The 16026-nt window shown below is 53.9% G+C and overlaps 12 protein-coding genes across 12 annotated transcripts; 5 read left to right on the forward strand and 7 right to left on the reverse strand.

The window, feature by feature from the left end:
• Nucleotides 1-6: 6 nt before the first annotated feature.
• Nucleotides 7-676, forward strand: L969DRAFT_87675 (uncharacterized protein). Its single transcript, XM_014712759.1, has one exon. It carries the CDS (start codon nt 266-268, stop codon nt 533-535), a length of 270 nt encoding a protein of 89 aa, XP_014568245.1. The 5' UTR covers nt 7-265; the 3' UTR covers nt 536-676.
• Nucleotides 677-714: 38 nt separating this feature from the next.
• On the reverse strand, nt 715-1170 carry L969DRAFT_48479 (uncharacterized protein; the record flags this gene model as incomplete). Its single annotated transcript, XM_014712760.1, has 3 exons — nt 715-848; nt 896-1034; nt 1129-1170. The coding sequence occupies 3 exons, from the start codon at nt 1168-1170 to the stop codon at nt 715-717; spliced, it is 315 nt and encodes a 104-aa protein (XP_014568246.1).
• Nucleotides 1171-1206: 36 nt separating this feature from the next.
• Nucleotides 1207-2939, reverse strand: L969DRAFT_94732 (uncharacterized protein; the record flags this gene model as incomplete). Its single annotated transcript, XM_014712761.1, has 5 exons — nt 1207-1452; nt 1505-2358; nt 2415-2564; nt 2617-2697; nt 2855-2939. The coding sequence occupies 5 exons, from the start codon at nt 2937-2939 to the stop codon at nt 1207-1209; spliced, it is 1416 nt and encodes a 471-aa protein (XP_014568247.1).
• A 27-nt stretch (nt 2940-2966) lies between these two features.
• L969DRAFT_94733 (uncharacterized protein) lies at nt 2967-4211 on the reverse strand (the record flags this gene model as incomplete). The annotated part of the gene is made up of 1 exon (XM_014712762.1): nt 2967-4211. One exon carries the CDS (start codon nt 4209-4211, stop codon nt 2967-2969), a length of 1245 nt encoding a protein of 414 aa, XP_014568248.1.
• Nucleotides 4212-5641: 1430 nt separating this feature from the next.
• Nucleotides 5642-7274, reverse strand: L969DRAFT_94734 (uncharacterized protein; the record flags this gene model as incomplete). Its single annotated transcript, XM_014712763.1, has 6 exons — nt 5642-5687; nt 5736-5802; nt 5850-5912; nt 5964-6076; nt 6125-6345; nt 6408-7274. The coding sequence occupies 6 exons, from the start codon at nt 7272-7274 to the stop codon at nt 5642-5644; spliced, it is 1377 nt and encodes a 458-aa protein (XP_014568249.1).
• Nucleotides 7275-7742: 468 nt separating this feature from the next.
• L969DRAFT_94735 (uncharacterized protein) lies at nt 7743-8362 on the forward strand (the record flags this gene model as incomplete). The annotated part of the gene is made up of 4 exons (XM_014712764.1): nt 7743-7933; nt 7980-8095; nt 8154-8265; nt 8314-8362. 4 exons carry the CDS (start codon nt 7743-7745, stop codon nt 8360-8362), a joined length of 468 nt encoding a protein of 155 aa, XP_014568250.1.
• Nucleotides 8363-8513: 151 nt separating this feature from the next.
• Nucleotides 8514-9288, forward strand: L969DRAFT_94736 (uncharacterized protein; the record flags this gene model as incomplete). Its single annotated transcript, XM_014712765.1, has 3 exons — nt 8514-8848; nt 8903-9018; nt 9071-9288. 3 exons carry the CDS (start codon nt 8514-8516, stop codon nt 9286-9288), a joined length of 669 nt encoding a protein of 222 aa, XP_014568251.1.
• Nucleotides 9289-9467: 179 nt separating this feature from the next.
• Nucleotides 9468-10790, reverse strand: L969DRAFT_94737 (uncharacterized protein; the record flags this gene model as incomplete). The annotated part of the gene is made up of 9 exons (XM_014712766.1): nt 9468-9516; nt 9562-9673; nt 9729-9844; nt 9891-9983; nt 10064-10178; nt 10230-10319; nt 10458-10501; nt 10550-10617; nt 10713-10790. The coding sequence occupies 9 exons, from the start codon at nt 10788-10790 to the stop codon at nt 9468-9470; spliced, it is 765 nt and encodes a 254-aa protein (XP_014568252.1).
• Nucleotides 10791-11275: 485 nt separating this feature from the next.
• Nucleotides 11276-11900, reverse strand: L969DRAFT_94738 (uncharacterized protein; the record flags this gene model as incomplete). The annotated part of the gene is made up of 4 exons (XM_014712767.1): nt 11276-11324; nt 11372-11486; nt 11541-11656; nt 11707-11900. The coding sequence occupies 4 exons, from the start codon at nt 11898-11900 to the stop codon at nt 11276-11278; spliced, it is 474 nt and encodes a 157-aa protein (XP_014568253.1).
• Nucleotides 11901-12222: 322 nt separating this feature from the next.
• Nucleotides 12223-13745, reverse strand: L969DRAFT_623312 (uncharacterized protein; the record flags this gene model as incomplete). Its single annotated transcript, XM_014712768.1, has 7 exons — nt 12223-12349; nt 12396-12507; nt 12562-12677; nt 12727-12942; nt 13221-13332; nt 13386-13501; nt 13552-13745. The coding sequence occupies 7 exons, from the start codon at nt 13743-13745 to the stop codon at nt 12304-12306; spliced, it is 912 nt and encodes a 303-aa protein (XP_014568254.1). The 3' UTR covers nt 12223-12303.
• Nucleotides 13746-13995: 250 nt separating this feature from the next.
• L969DRAFT_463369 (uncharacterized protein) lies at nt 13996-14831 on the forward strand. The gene has a single exon (XM_014712769.1). It carries the CDS (start codon nt 14147-14149, stop codon nt 14597-14599), a length of 453 nt encoding a protein of 150 aa, XP_014568255.1. The 5' UTR covers nt 13996-14146; the 3' UTR covers nt 14600-14831.
• Nucleotides 14832-15175: 344 nt separating this feature from the next.
• On the forward strand, nt 15176-15618 carry L969DRAFT_94740 (uncharacterized protein; the record flags this gene model as incomplete). The annotated part of the gene is made up of 2 exons (XM_014712770.1): nt 15176-15505; nt 15559-15618. 2 exons carry the CDS (start codon nt 15176-15178, stop codon nt 15616-15618), a joined length of 390 nt encoding a protein of 129 aa, XP_014568256.1.
• Nucleotides 15619-16026: the final 408 nt, after the last annotated feature.

Here is a 16026-nt window from a genome sequence, read left to right on the forward strand (position 1 = left end):
TCGCACACGCCTCACCCCTTCATCCTTCCTCATCAACAGACCCCTTCATCTTGCAACGGAGTCACAATCCTGAGTCTGCGCCGTCATCGTCCCATCGATGCTTAGATAGTCCTGACAATACCATTATCGGTACATGCATAGCTTATCAGATGCAAGGCTAGAACGCTCGACCTATCATGAGCGGGGCACCGCCGTATGACAAATCCCGCGTTGCCAATAGCACCACGGCTTGAGGAGCACGTCAGCAGCTGCGCCGAAAGGTCCGATGAGAGCTCACGCCTGCCTCCGTGCAGTAATCTTCGTCTGTGATGCCGGGACAGTCGACAGCACGCACGTGCAGTTCCTGTCCGACGATGTCCATCAGCCAACGGCATCACAGCGGGCGTTGTCAACCAACATGGGCGCCTGTAGCTATAGCGCGGCTCATGGCCAATGCAAGCATGGCGAAGAAGATCGCAATCGAAAGGCATTTGTTGTTCATCGTGTCTGCTGCTTGGTGATCAGGACTGAGCCAGTGGTCAACGAAGCCTTATAAGCAAGTCTCGACGCAGCGGAAGGAAGGATGCAATACGATCGGAAAGATACCCCGACATTGCAACGCCCGCTCTAGCCGAGTTGCGGTCCGTCCATGCTACGCACCGCGCCATGCTGCTCAAACGGTTGCTCATCTCCCCTCGTCCTATGTAACTGTGTGTGAGCAGCATCGTCAGGCTGCTATGTCGGACTCACCCTGCAACAACGAGCCATGTAGCCATTACCACAGTGGACGACTTCTGCATCTGGATCACGAGCATTGCAAAGCATCAACGGTATGTCTGTCAACCGAGTGTAATCGCATTCGATCGTGACTGCAAACGTCTCAGCATGCATGTGCAGGAATGAAGAGGGAGCGTACAGTCGGGCAGACTAGAGAGGTGTTTGCAAGTTGATATGGACATGATGCCGAATGATTTGAGCTTTGCCGACACCTTTTCGCCGCCCTCGAAAGCAGAAGGGCAATAAATATTGACCTTGCCGATGGTTGCTATTGGCGCCTCCGAGCATGAGCTACCAACGCCATCAGATCCTGAGCAAGCATCACGGCAAAGGTCATACGCCAGGGCTGTGCAAATGAATGCAGCGAGGTACAATACAAGCATGCGTGCGCGCAAGCAAATTCATTCCATCCATTGCAACGGTTCTTGACGTAGCCAAAGCGACGCGTCGTCAAGTGGTTCCCTTGGGCAGTGCTTCGGGCGACAGTTTATGCGCCTCTTCTAGCTCCCTCTCGATCCAGCGAGATTCCTGATCCAGCATGTATTGGAAGCTGAAGCCACAGACGCATGCAAGGTCCCGACGTTGGCGCTGGTATTCTATGTCAGTCTGCTTATCTCGTAAGCTTTGGGCATATGTCGGCAGTACGAGGCTCTCTAAGACACAGCAACAGCTTGCCAACATGATGGGCTTGCGAACCTGCAGCGACATGACGTCAACGAGAGCATTGCTTCATGGGCGCATGATCTACTTTGAGAAGACGCGCTCGGCCCTGAGGATTGATCCATCTGATTTCTATGAGAAGCGAGTGTGAGAAGCGGAGTGGTGTGTGAGTGCCTGGGAATGTGCTTGATGACATGGACTCGTCGCAGGGCAGCCGGACTGCGAACTTTGGCGAAATATACTGTTCGCCTTTTCTGATTTGCGCCAAATGTGCTTTATAGGGTGTCTGCTTGTCAGAAGCCGAGCTGTGAGTACTGTCGGATCGCTCCAAGTTTGCCGGGGTACCTCCTGGAGAGTCTCCCAATACGACAATGGGAGGATCGTGAGGAGAAGCATTGCCGTCGATGTGTGCGATGACGCGCCGAATGACCGTCTCAGGTCGCACAAGCTTGTCAGCCTGATGTTCGTTCAACGGTGCGCCCCATGTGAAGTATCTGAGCGGTGTGAGCTCAAACGTCTGTTCGACGATGAGCGAGATAGAAGATAGTGTAAAGTCAGTTGACGGCGCTAGCAAGTTGAGCGAGATGAGCATGAGGCCGGAGAGCGTCATGTGATCAGACGTCACGTTGATTGAATACGGCCCAAGTTCGTCAGAGTCCTCGATGACATCGAGAGATAGCCCGGGCGGCAGCTCGGCTACGCCAGAAGGGTTTGGCACTGTTGGACAGAAAATTTCTGTTGTCAGGTCTGCACCCAGGCTGCCCAGCCCTCCGGCGACGGCGATAATCTTGGGAGTCACCTTGCCGTGTCGTGATCGGAGGATGTAGGAAGGTACACTGGAAGGAATTGAGAACTGGAACGGAAGTGTATGGACGCCCTTGTCCAGGTGACCAGGCGTGATGTGTACTTTGCGCTCGAATACAATGCCCTTATCGACTGGGCCTGGTATTCATTGATGTCAGTCCTGCGTGTATGAAGACGAATAAGAGCCGGCTGACCGCCGGGAAGGTAGAGCTCTACATGTACGACAAAGCAGATAGTGATACCGTCCTTGAGATCCCTTGCGCGGGGCAGAGTAAGCGTAGCCTGGCCTTGCACAAGACTGTCATCTCCACTGCCAGGAGCAACAATGTGATCAGTCGGTAGTGCTGCGATTGCGTAAATTCGTGGAAACTTTGCGTAAACAGCCTTGGGACATACGTGGTTTCGGATGAACGAAGACAAGCGAAGGAGCGATCGCCAGTTCTAGCTTTGCGCTCTCAAACAACATGGTATCGTTGGCTGAGAGTGTGACCGAAGCATGGCAGGGACCTAGATAATTGACTCGAACATTCCGCTGACTCGATGGTAATGGGCCGGGGCAGACGTGATCGTCGATCGAAGTGCTCCAGAATTGTAGATCATCCAAAGTTCTCGACGCGTGCTTAGTCAGTCAGACCCGTGATGACGTGGCCTGCAATGGCTCGGGTACAGCAGCTAGCTTGTTGTGGAGGTGCAGCGAGTTGCCATGCATGCGTCTGCATGGTTAACGGACGAGATCTGCATCGAAACTAGTATCTCGGTAGCTCGATGATGCCACCGCGCTCGTTCCAGTCGGCAAGCTCCTTAGTCAGAGGTATCTGACAGCAAAGACGAGAAGTGTCTTTGCGAGTGATTGCAAATTCAAGCTGGTCGAGCTCTTCGTCGGAGATAGCAGGAGCAGGGAGAGGAATCTCTGAAGCGTCGATGAAAGCGACTGCGCAAGTAGCGCACTCGCATGCACCTCCGCACGTCGCCTCTACATACTCGTGCCGCCTGAGAGCATCTTTGACAGACTCGCCTTCGAAGCCAGTCACATCGACATGCTCGCCATCGTGGGTCGTCAGTCGTAACTGCAGCGTGTCGCCTAAGGCGACTCGTTCCAGTCGTTTTGCATTCTTAGGATCTACTGTTTCCGTTGCGATGGAAGCGTTGTAGAGCTGCTTCTGTTCTAGAGCTGAGAGACCGGTACGACCGCGCCAGCGTGACCACCAGACTTTGTCATCCTTGACGACTCGCTTGACAAAGTCGCTCGCATCTGTTGGCTGGATGAGACCGTACCAGTCGCCTTGCGGGTAGACGATAACATTGCCCGCATACTTGTGACCGCCGATATGTGCAATGGGATGCACTTGCACGTTCTTGGCAAGCGATGGCGTTCGCCGAATATAACGCGCCAAAGCAGTGAAGAGCTGTGAGCCGATCACCCCGCATCGACAATCTCTGTTGTTGTGCGTGCAGACGAAAATATGCTTCTTGTCTACATCTCTCGCTTCTGGCAAGACAAGTGACTCGTAAAAGGCTTGGAAATCGCTGAGTGTCGCCATCGATAATGGAAAAGGCACCTCGAGCATCTCCGGATAGATCACCGCTCCGTACTCCTCTGTTCCAGCTTGATCTTCACTGACTTCCTTGTCTACTTTGCTGACTGTTGGATCCCATGGCTTGCCCGCTGATCTCGTCAAACCAGATAATTTGGTCGAGGAGATATTGACGGAAATCGTGCCAGATCGACTCATTGCTGGCACTGACGTGAGCCGATTGAGCGATCTGTACAGAGGAGACACTTTGTCTATATGGCTAGGCCATGTCGAGTCATCTCTGCCAGTGAACAAGATGAGGTGTCGCTTCATTTCGGGCGCCGTTCCTGCTAATCCCTCTGTGGCGGCAGCCGTCGCTAGCGTGCGTCTGCTCATGCTGGGCTGCACGAGCAGCGTCCGACCATGGCAAGTCGTCCATCGGCTCGGCAGCGGCAACATCGAGCTCGTCCATCCCATCGACTGCTAGCGGCGAATGTCGATGTCGCGCAAAGACGAGATGCAGCGATCGCGTCGACCGTGTCGTCACTCCTCTGAGAGCTGACCGGCCTCTGCTCCCTCTGTCCATTGTCAACAGTCGGTCAAAGATTCACAGAGGATTGATCCCAGCAGAGCTCATCAGCGTTTCCCGAAGTCTCTTGTTCATCCCTAGTACTGGCCGAGCTGTACCATGTGCGCCACCGACCGGGTTTACAGAGCGGCCAGACCCCGTCGGCTCCATTCCGAATCATACGCATAGCAGCCCAAGATGCTCAGAAAAGCTACGCTACTTCTTATTGTGCTCCTCGCATGTGTTATCGCCGTCAAGGCAGACAAAAAGGCCAGCAATACTCGTTTTGCTTTGCTCTTTGACTCGTGCCCAAACAAACGAGCAGCGTCTTGTGAAGCGTCGTCGCCGTGATCGATACACGGCCTCAGATGATCCCTCGGGCTGTCAGAACGATATGCGGCACCTATCCTTCCCAGTGAATGATGGCTGACTCCTGGCAAAGGGCTGTTTGTGGTTCGAGGGCGTTTGCGACTGGTAGTCCGTCTTGAGGACTTTTATGCATTCTGCAACCTTCTTTGGCGGCAATAACAAGCAACAACGGCCGGATGACAACGGTAATTCTAGGCTCGTCAGCTTATCGACTGTTTCCTCTCATAGCAACGAATATCCAGACTGTCTTGACGATCGTGCTCGCACTGCGTCTGAATCGTGGAACCATCGGAGCAGTAAAGCAAAGCATGCTTCGCAAGGTTCTCATCGCGCTCATCACTCTCGTGGCAGTCGGTAGCTCGTTCGCTGTACGGCTCTGCGCGTGTCGGTTCAGCTTGCTCAGCTCGCTGATGAGGTGGCTGGTAGGATACCCCACCCGATGGTCCTTGCGACACGAAGTCAGCAGAGGTCTGCGCCAATAATGTAGATCTCTCATGACACTACGTATTGATCGCGTATCTGACCACTTTCAGGGCTGTCTTTGGCTCGGTCATGGCTGCATCCCTTCCCTGGGTAGCTTTGGCGGATGGTGAAGCGCAATCTCTGTCGCTTCGTGGTCACATTGCATTGTGCAGTGCCTCGTAGGGTCTGATCAATGTCTGCGACACTGATCTTTGCGCGTTACAAAATTTCAGCACCTGTTGCCGAGTCCGTAGCAAAGATTGCAAGGGAGGACGCGCTTGCTCACAGGGCGATCTGTCATCGCGACTTGGGTCTCGGCAGTCCGCTTTCTCGTGCTATGATCAGCTGACTCGTCCATTGCAATCAAGAGATCGATGATTGCAGCGCTATTGAAGCCAGTATCTGCCGTCACCATCGAAGGCCAGCTTAACGCTCCTCTCGACTGAAAAGCGAGACTAGACTGTAGCTGAGTCATGTGATCTGCGCCTTCTTGCAGCCATGAGGTGCGCTAGACTTGAGGGATGATAGCGTTGTTGTCTTTGTAAGTCAGGGCACTGTATGCAAGCAAATCAGCGCAGTCGCATCAGGCCGATCGTACTCACGAGCTGGTGACCGGGTTGCCTTGAACATTGCTGTTTGCTCCAAAGAAATGCCACGAGTCGATCACGCCTGCTGACACAATCAACTGCATTTCTATGTAAGATGAACCGGCTGACCTGTCTTGCTGTGATAGAGACGCAGAGACGCAGAGTAAGGTCCAGAGGCAGCGGCTGTAAAGACTGCACGAGCTGATGAGCTTGCTATCTCGGTCAGAACAGGAATGTGCTGACATGTCCAGTCGGAGTAGTACGATACAGCCGAGATCTGGCCGTGCTGGTCTGGTCGAGCACCACCTTGGAGCGAGTTGTCAAAGTCGAACATCAGAGCGCCATAGTACTTCCCACTGCTTGTCCCGTCAGCCCGGCTGCCCATACTTTCGCTCCTGGCATACACAGGGTCGAAAGCGAGAGCGAACTCGACATGTGCTCCGCTGTCGTTATCGCCATGAAGGCTGAGGACGTAATGAGTTGTTCCTTTGACGAATGCAGCTTCTTGGTTCACAGGCAGTGCTTGACCAGTGATGAAGCAAGCGGAGAGCAGCACGAGTGCGCGAACGAGGCTGCGATGCATCTGAAGCAGCATGATCTCGAGCCAAAGTTGCGTGCTATGTGTCTGACACGACGCGCAAGGTTGTCGCGATGACGACAGGATGCTCTCGCAGTCGGACTCTAAACGCTTGATGCTTCGGAATCGAAAAGCGCAGCAACCCAGTACAGAGGACGACCGTCGTCAGTCTGAGTGTCAATCCAGACGAGTCCATCGATCATGAGGGCCGTCTCGAGGGCAGATTCGACCTTTTGAGGCGTCCAGCGTGCTTGGCTCTCCAGGAACGCATGAGACACGAATCCGTTGCCAGAAAGAGAAGCAATCTCGACGAGCTTGATGGCATCCGTGTTGAATTCGGCTGGGCGTGAGCGAACGAGCTTTCTATCGCCAATCGTCAAGAGGTGGTAGCCTGTACCTAGCGGCTCGAGCACGCGCAACGCTCTGATGATATCGGATTCTGTGATCATCGCCGTCGGGGAGGGCGAGGCATGGGTGACTTTGCGAGTCCATCTACCCCATATGCTCGAATCATCGCCATTGGCACTTGGCGCCGCGGCGATGGCAGGTTCTGCGCCCGTTCTGAGCTTGGCAATGCCGCGCATGAGCTCAGATAGCTCGATGAGACCACCGTTACGGTCTCTACTGGCCAAACAGACGTCGACAATCTGTACAGCCAATGCGTACGTCCAGTCGCTAATTCCTAGCATATCCCAGATACCAGCAGTACGCGAACGACCGGAAGCAGGTACGGGTGCGCCCAACGGATCCACGCCCAGCTGTGCACACATCTCGCTAAAGTGCTGTCGGAAGACGGGATCCGAGAGAATCTTTGCTCGATGCTGAGTTGCAAAGTTGCGTAGAGTCGACTGAAAGGTACTCAATTGGGCTGAAAGGATGTCTGTCTGGGCTGCTGTGATGTCGCTTGACAAGCTTGTATAGGATGTCAGCGAGTCAGTGTGTCGCTGCAGTGACGAGATGCCGACATTGCGGCGCATTCTGGCCGCGTGATGCTCAGCAAGTCGCTGGCAATCCGGGTATCGCGAGGGTGCAGATCTAGATTTATCTTATCGCGTCATGCATTCGATCAGGCAAAGCCGCGAGGCAGACTGACAAAGTCATCGCTTAATATGCCCCCATGAACTGATTTTTCCTTCAAAAGTCATCAGTCATCGTCTGCGCTCAGCATGTCAGTGCATGTCAGCGACAGCTACCGCGAGTCGTCCACTGTCAAAGCATCTCGGGAAGCTTCTCGACTCGAGAAACCGATCCATCAACTGCTCAAAGTGCTCGTCCGACCTCACTCAATGCATCTTTGACTTCCACAAAGCCTCCTTCGCGACGGTCTTGTCACGAAGCAGCACGCGACTTCCTTATATCCCAAAGCTTTGTCATCTCTTTACTGCGCGCTTGGGCAGGCAGTCAGCTGCATCGCGCCTCGGTAACACGCAATACGCCGGACGGAGATGCGCATCGTCAATTTTGCCTCGACTGTTTTGATTATGGGCTTCACAAGTGTCTGCTGCTCGCCGGTAGCAAAGTCGACGGGTGACGTTCGGATTGCTGCAGCTGGAAGCCCGCAATATTACATGTCCCTTTCTGGCTATGCTGGCGTATGGCCAACTGGATTCACCTTCGAACTTGCCTTTGACCCTGCGTACGCTACACTGAAGCATGATCGCATGCACTGACTGCTTCGAAAGGCAATCGTACTACGGCGCATTGATGCTCTGCAACAACGATGTCAAAGGATCTACGTGCGGCGCAGTGTACCTCGGTCATGGTGGCACTGGTGATGCTCGCTGGTCAGATTGGCGGTGCAAGTCACACACACACACTTGTTTGTCTATCCAAACTGACAGCTTGGCGCCATTCAGTCTTTGGACCCTTTTACGATCTCAATGCCCACCTGTTGCACAAGGCCGATGGCACGATGACCGGTTGGACGCTTCAAAGAGGCTCCTTGCACGGCCGATACATTCAAAACATGTGCGGCTTGCTTGCCAAAGCAAGTATACATCGCTCACATCCACGCAGGGCACTTACGAATGTTCAGAGCCACACGCCGATTCCTTACCTCCCTTGATGCAGCGTGTACGTGCTCTGATCATCGATGCATTGTGGAGTCAGCCATCACGGATGTCACGATCGCGAAGGCCTTACTCTGCGCAAAGGCTAGCGCGCATTGCGCCTAGAACAGTACAGTCGGACATTACGTCTGGCTCCTCCCCGACAACATGCCGCTAGACTCCTCGAGCTGCCTTTTGAGGTACTTGGTGCATCAGCGCGTAGCAACGCCCCTGTCGCGGATCTGTACCCGAGGCTCAGGCGGTCGTCATACCGCTACTTCATCCAGCGAGAACTACCTTTACGGACTCATCGTCAACATGCGCTTTCTCGCCGTCCTTCCGATGTTCCTGCCGTTCTTCGCGTCGACGGTCAATTGCTCGCCCGTCGAAACGGGGATCGTCACTGGTGGCAGAGGCGTTTACCCCGAGTACTACATGACCCTCGAATCACCCAATCGTCACTTCTCGGTTGGCTTCACCTTTCAGCTGGCTTACAACACTTTGTGCGCTTCAGATCTGCAGACGCTTTGTGTCCACAAACCTGATGACACTTCCAGGAACTCATACTACGGCGCGCTTACCGTGTGCATCAACGACTTCAAGTCGGGCACATGTGGCGCTGCCTATCTCAACCATGGCGGTGTAGGTGATGACCGCTGGTCGTACTGGGAGTGTGAGCCTTCTGGCGTTTGCCGCGTAATATTGACTGACCAAACGGGAGGCAGTCAAGGGAACAGGCTTCATTGTCTACGTTCGCCTTTGGCACAAGGGAGATGGTACGATTACTAGCTACTCGATCAAGGACGGCATGTTGGAGTACGGCATCATTTACTACCAGTACGATGTCTCTGTCGAGCAGGATTCATTGCTCATGCTTCGACAGATCCCTTACGAATCTTCAGACTCATGCGGACATTCCCTGCACGAGTTGATGCAGCTTTAGGAAAGTATCGGTACAGTATGCATGATCGCGCATGCCCATGACGCGCGCTTGAGCTTTCGCCACGCTGAACACCGAGCCTGTCAGTCCGATGAGCGCATGCCAACACCAGCCATCGAGCAACAGCAGTGCTCGGTATGGGCACTGGTCTATGCATTGAGCTACGAGCTAGCATCGCATCATTAGTCGAAGTACGGTATAACGATATGCGACTGGAGATTTGTGAGCGATCTGCGCCATGTCAGTACGGCAGTCTGCATGACAAAGACGACTTACACGTATTTGATGTTGTGGTTGCCCAGAGCACCGTGCTCGATCGTCCAGCTGGTCACTTCGCCATCTGCCTTGTGGACGAGGCGCACGGTGACGTCGTAAAAGTCACCTTTGACTGTAAAATTTGGCTCAATCCGAAGCTGCTCCCTTGTGAAGGTGAGCAAGCTTACAGTGCCACTCCGAGAAGCGGTTGTCGCCTGTGCCACCATGGGACATGTAGCCGGCACTGCATACAAGGTCCGGATATTTGTTCACGCAAACCGTCAAAGCGCCATAGTAGCAGTCACTGCTGGTCCATGAGTGCAAATATCTCCAGCGTCAATCATACGTACACAGGGTTGTAAGCGAGTTGGAAAGTAAAGTGAGTTTGCCATTTGTAACCGATGTCCGAAAGCCACATGAGGTACTCGGGATGAACACCCTTGCTACCGGTGATAATTCCAGTCGATTCCAGCTTGACGGGAGAGCATGTGACGGCTGAGGAGAGAGCAAAGAGGGCCGATACAATGCCGAAGAAGCGCATTTTGTTCGATTGGTCTGGGCAATAAGGCAAGTTGGGCGGTAGTTTGGCTGTTGCGAAGAAGAGAGTGAATCTTCACGACCAGGTCTGTAGATAAGACCTTCGAGGATCTGAGAAAGGAGTCCTCGACACGGGTCAGACTTTGGCCTACCATAACTACAGGTCTTCGGTGATGCAGCGAGCACCAGCATCTTTTGATGACTCGGTGTGCCGACTGATAATGTGGACTGGCGCACGTCATCTGCAGTGGTAGTAATAGTCGGCACTTTGCGAGGAAGTCAAGCGGCCCTGGCACGCATTCGCCTCTCCCAACGCGGTACAGCATCCTGAATCTGCAGCCGATGCATTCGAAAGGCGCATTATACCTTGCGTTCGTTACGGACGTATGGTATGAACATGTGGCTCTGGAGGTTTGCAATCGAGCTGAATTTGACTCAGAGACGGTGAAGCTGTACTGTTGACGGCTCATACCAATCATCAATGTAGTGAGGACCAAGGCCGCTGCTTTTGATCGTCCAGCCGGTCATGGTCCCATGGCTCTGTGTGACAGGCGGGCCTTGATATCGAAGAACGTACCAAAGACTGTCATCCGAGCGTCAGTCGGCAGTCTATTGAAGCGAGACAGCAGGTATACAGCACCGGTCCGACCAACGAGCATCTCCGATACCTCCGTGAGCAAGACAAGCTCCACCGCACGTCGTTCGCTTGACATCGTTTCGGCATACCATCAAGGCGCCATAGTACAATTGACTGCCAAACTTCAGATGCCGGTCAAAGTATGTGCTGAAACGCAGCATACGCAGGATCCCAGCCGAGTTGACAGGTGATTCACGAATGCCAGTAAGCGTCGGGGTCAGCCAGCGCCATGTGATACTCTGGGGAGCCGCGTATGCCGCTTGTGACCACGCCTACTTCATCGGCACCGATAGGCGAGCATAGCACTGCTAAAATGAGAAGGTTGAGGAACATCGATGCAAGCATATGGAAGCGCATGTTGAGAAATCAGTCCAAGAGCGACTTTGGCACAGCAACGGAGCGCCGGTAGCGTAACAGCCGAGCAAGGAGTTCGAGTGAAGCGTAGCAGAGGCGTTGTCACATATTGAGTGAGACCGAAAAATCAGTCGCGTGATGATGCAGTGAAGCGATGCAATCAGAGGCTACTACGTCAAGCCTCTGGCGCGCGGGCATCGAGCCGCCCTACTCGATGTACTGGATGGTTGCATGAGTTTGCAGGTTCTCGAGCGATCTACATGATCGTGAGAACGGCAATCTTGTTTGACGACAAGCACATACCTGAATTCGATGAGGTGGCCAAACATCGTACCGCTCTCGACCGTCCAGCCGGTGATGGTACCGTCAGCCTTGTGGAAAAGACGAACAGTCACGTTATAGGGAAAAAATGAGGTGACTACGATGTACGCCGAGTCAGTCTAGATTACTACGGCAGCTTCGATATGCTTACAGACCCAATCGGACCATCGAGCATCGCCCACGCCTCCATGTGCGACGTACCCTGCACCGCAAGTGTACAGTACGCTGTCGTTATTGCAAACAAGCAAAGCGCCGTAGTACGATTGGCTGAACAAAGGTCATCAGTCCATCTCACACGCATAGACCTAGCCACGTACGCTGCGTTGTAGGCGAGCTGAAAGGTAAATTGGGTCCTATGGCCCTCACGATTCTCGCCGAGCATCATGTGGTATTGAGCGGCGACAATCTTGCCGTCCGTGACGACGCCAGTCGCTTGAGGGACCAGAGGCGAAGAGAGGACCACCGAGGCGAGCAGGGTGGAGAGCATCGAGACGAGCATGGTGAAGCGCATCTTGATTGCAGACTGATTGGACCAGCGATTTTGCTCAGATGAGAGGAAGCAAGGCAGCGCAATGCCGGGACGCAAGTAGGCATAGCAACTGTAGCGCCGTTGCCGGCTCAACGAAAGCCGGCGCGATGCCGCAACAGTTGTCATGCTGTCTCAGATCAAAATCGCTATCGAGACATGATCGTGGACACAAGCATGATGAAGCGCCCATCGTGAGATCAATTGATTGGCAAGCGGCTTTGAAGCGGCGAGACAGCGTCGGCAGTGGGTCCGCAGGGCGCAAGAGAATCATATGGGCCCCAAAGGAGTGCTGTCATGTTCTGCTTGAGTATGATAGGCGCAACACGTGAGTCGCTACTCAATCGCTTGCAACAATGCATCGGGAAAGACACGTCAAGCGGTTGGATCAGATGTATGGGATAGTCGCATGAGTTTGCAGGTTCTCGAGCGATCTGCAGGCACGTGAGAACGGCGACCTGCTTGACGACAAGCACATACGCGTATGCGATGAAGCGGCTGGCCTCATCGCCGCCCTTGAGCGTCCAGCCGATTATGGTACCGTCGGCTTTGTGCGTGAGGCGAACGGTGACCTCGTAGAAAGTTCCCGTGACTGCGATATGCGTCGTATCAACCTGAGCTGCTTTGGTAAGGCAAGAAAGCCTACAGAACCAATCCGACCATCGATCGTCGCCCGCACCTCCATGTGCGACGGGACCGCCACCGCACGTGAAGGTTTTCTCGTCGTTATTGCAAACGAGCAAGGCGCCGTAGAAAGCTTGGCTGAACAAAGGTCAACAACATCAATCACAAGTCCAGATGAACAGCGCACGCTGAGTTGTAGGCAAGCTGAAAGGTAAAATGTGATCGGTAGAAGTCACGGTTCTCAGCGAGCGACATGTAGTATTGAGGGAAGACATTTATGCCGCCCGTGACGACGCCAACTTGAGGGCCGACGGGCGAAGAGAGTACTACTGTAGTGATCAGAGCAGCAAGCATCGAAACGAAGGTGGCGAAGCCCATCTTGTAGATATGTCGGACAAGCGGACTTGCTCAGATCAGAGGGATCAGAAAAGCGCAGATGCGTGACAACGGAGCGCAAGTTTCATGTGAGATGCGACAGGAGCGTCGCCTCATGCTGTTTTGTCATGACTGATGCGAGAGGCCAGTCGCTTCCTCAAAGGCGTTGCGACGACGCTGCATTGAGGCAGAGACACGTCGAGCCTATATCTAGCTGACATATGGAACGAATGTATGAGATTGCAGGTTCTCGATTGTTCTGCATAATCGTGTGGACGACCAATCTTTTTGATGAAGAAGACATACGCGTAGACGAGGTAGTGGCTGTTTGCAGTGCCGCTCTTGAGCGTCCAGCCGGTCATTGTGCCGTCGGCTTTGTGTGCAAGGCGAACAGTCACCTCGTAATAACTTCCCGTAACTACGATTTTCGCCAAGTCAATAAGGACTGCTGTGAGGAGCCGATATGCTCACAGAACCAGTCCGACCATCGAGCATCGCCCACACCGCCATGTGCGATGTACCCTGCACCGCATGTGTCTGTACTGATGTCGTTGTTGCAAACGAGCAAGGCGCCGTAGTACGATTGGCTGAGAAAAGGCTCATCAGTACGTCGTCTATCCGCTGATCGGGAGCTTACACTGAGTTGTAAGCGAGCTGAAAGGTGAAGCTTGGTTTGTAATCGTTGCGGCGCGAGATCAGGACCATGTAATATTGGGGGTTGACGGTGATGCCGCCCGTGACCACGCCGCCCACTTGAGGGCCGACAGGCGAGGACAGGACTGCTGTAGTGAGCAGGGTGAACAGCATTGAGGCGAGTTTGATGAAGTGCATCTTATTTGCAGACTTGTTGGACTAGCGGATTTGCTCAGGACCGAAAGAGCGGATGCGTGACAACCGAACGCAAGGAGCCTTGGCAACAGGAGTGTCATCGTTTGCCCGACGAAAAGATGGCGGGCGCGATGCGCGATGTCAATCTAACGCCCGCTCAGGTTGCAGTCACCCGAGCATCGCCATGACTCGTTCGGCGGGCAGTCGAACAAGCTGCAGCTTGGTCTAAGCGTCTTTAGCGGACAATACGCGCGATGACGTGAAGTTGAGACGGACGAGGGCGGTCAAGCGCATCGAGAGTATTCAGAGGATATGTTGCTTGTCTGGTCTGGGCTTTGTTGGTGTAGGTAGATGTCTGGGAGAATGCGGAGAGGTGGTGATGTTGTCGCGACCCTCCATGTCATATGCTCAGACGGAGAACAGAGTGCGACCGCACATTGGCAAGACAAGGTTGTCGAGAGCAGAGCGGCTTCCGTGTCAGATCCTCGGACGGGGAGCCGGGTACGCATGATCATAGACGGGTATTGTCCATTGTGGAGAGAAGACGTGAGCCAATGCGGGATCTGGCTGCCTCGATGTCAGAGGTGGGGAAATCTGCCTGGTGGCTGCTGCTGCTGCTGCGCGCGTCTCACGAAAATCAGTTAGTTGATCAATCGATCACACGGGCCGCACGCACGCAGACCTCAACCGCTTCAGACTTCACTGAGACCCTCTTCTCTGTTCAGCGAAGACGGGCTGCCTGCGCAGATCACGCTTGCATTGGATCGACCCGGTTGCATTGTATGACCTATCCCAGCTGGCTTGCTCATACAGGGATGCAAATCGAGCCCACTTGGCGCCAGAAGCAAAGCTTGTAGCGGGTCAGCAGGGTCTGCATACTCGCTTCGAGCAACACACATTGTCTTCGCAATCCTGTGCGTTGTGATATGTGCTACAATCACCGTCCGAAGGATCTTCCTGCGCCAGGCTTCGTCAGCTCGGAGCGCACGGCAACGGGAGAAAGACCAACAAATTGACCCGCCTTTACAGCAGTAGCCATGACGAGGACAGCGGCGAAAGCGAGGATGTACTTGGATGCGATCATCGTATTTGCAGTATTGCTTTGCTTGCGGTCTGTTGCTTTAGATCGATGAACGACGATGCAGAAAGCTCTGTCAGGGCAGCCGAGTTATCGCTATGACGATTCACTGCCCGCGATAACCCTTTTGGGATTGTCAACCAACTCGAACTCAGCCGCAATCAGCCCTCGTCAGCACCGCTACATTTGCATCATCGCGTTGCAACGCTGAGTGAGGTTACGGATGTCTCACTAATCTCCGCATCATCTCCCATTTACTTTCCCTCGTGATCCAGTCGCCTTCGCTGCTTGCCAGACGAATTCAACGCTTCGCTTCGAACCTACAAGCAAGGTGCGCTTCGACGTGGTTATACCAATGGTCTTGGCTTTGCTTGCGCCCGGAGCACTGGGCTCGCCTATGAATGTCAAGCAGGAAGGATATGCCAGCGGCAAGGCTCTCACGGCCAAGTACGACATGTATCCTGGCGATACTAGTGACTTCAACCAAGCACACTTCACTTTCCAGCTGGCCTGGGATTCAGCGTACGCTTCAGCTCTGCATATGCAGCAGAAGCTAACAGGCTTATCGGACGATACTACTATGGCGCCCTGCTTAGCTGCGATGATGATAATGACAGGTTCGAGTGCGGTGCGGCTTAGATCGCTCATGGCGGTGTCGAGGACGCTCGACGGTCTGATTGGTACTGTGGGCATCTTCCATCTGCCCAATCACCTACGTTGACGTGAATCGGATTGCAGTTGCTGGACCGGATTCAGATGCTACCATCCGCCTTTCACACAAGGCTGACGGCACACTGACATCCTTCACAGTCGAAGCCGGCAACATAGGCGGACGACCTGTCGATCAGGGCTATGTTTGCTCTGCCAAGCAGACTGTCCTTGCTCACAAACGAGCAGATCGCTCCAGAGCATGGTCATGATGGTCATGATCCCCTGGATCAGATAAAGCAAGACTCGATGTCCTTCTACGCACATGCACTCCTATTGAGCACTGGATTGGCCGAGATTGCTGGCAGTGGGTGACCCGTGGATCGACCCTGGTCTGGACCAAGAGCGGAAAGACAAGCTTGCTACACCCACACCAGATACACTAGAAGCTCGCGCAAGCTCAGAATGGCTCAGAGGTAGAACCACCTTCATCCAAGGCGACAGCGTGGACCGCAACGCACTAGAATCCTTTGCCTTTCTGACGAGGAGGCCGTTCCA

The sequence above is a fragment of the Mixia osmundae genome, assembly GCF_000708205.1.
Source record: "Mixia osmundae IAM 14324 unplaced genomic scaffold scaffold_5, whole genome shotgun sequence".
In the NCBI taxonomy this organism is placed as follows: domain Eukaryota; kingdom Fungi; phylum Basidiomycota; class Mixiomycetes; order Mixiales; family Mixiaceae; genus Mixia; species Mixia osmundae.

Coding starts and splice junctions, on each gene's coding strand:
- L969DRAFT_87675 (XM_014712759.1), top strand. CDS start 266: ATGAGAGCTCACGCCTGCCTCCGTGCAGTAATCTTCGTCTGTGATGCC.
- L969DRAFT_463369 (XM_014712769.1), top strand. CDS start 14,147: ATGCTCAGACGGAGAACAGAGTGCGACCGCACATTGGCAAGACAAGGT.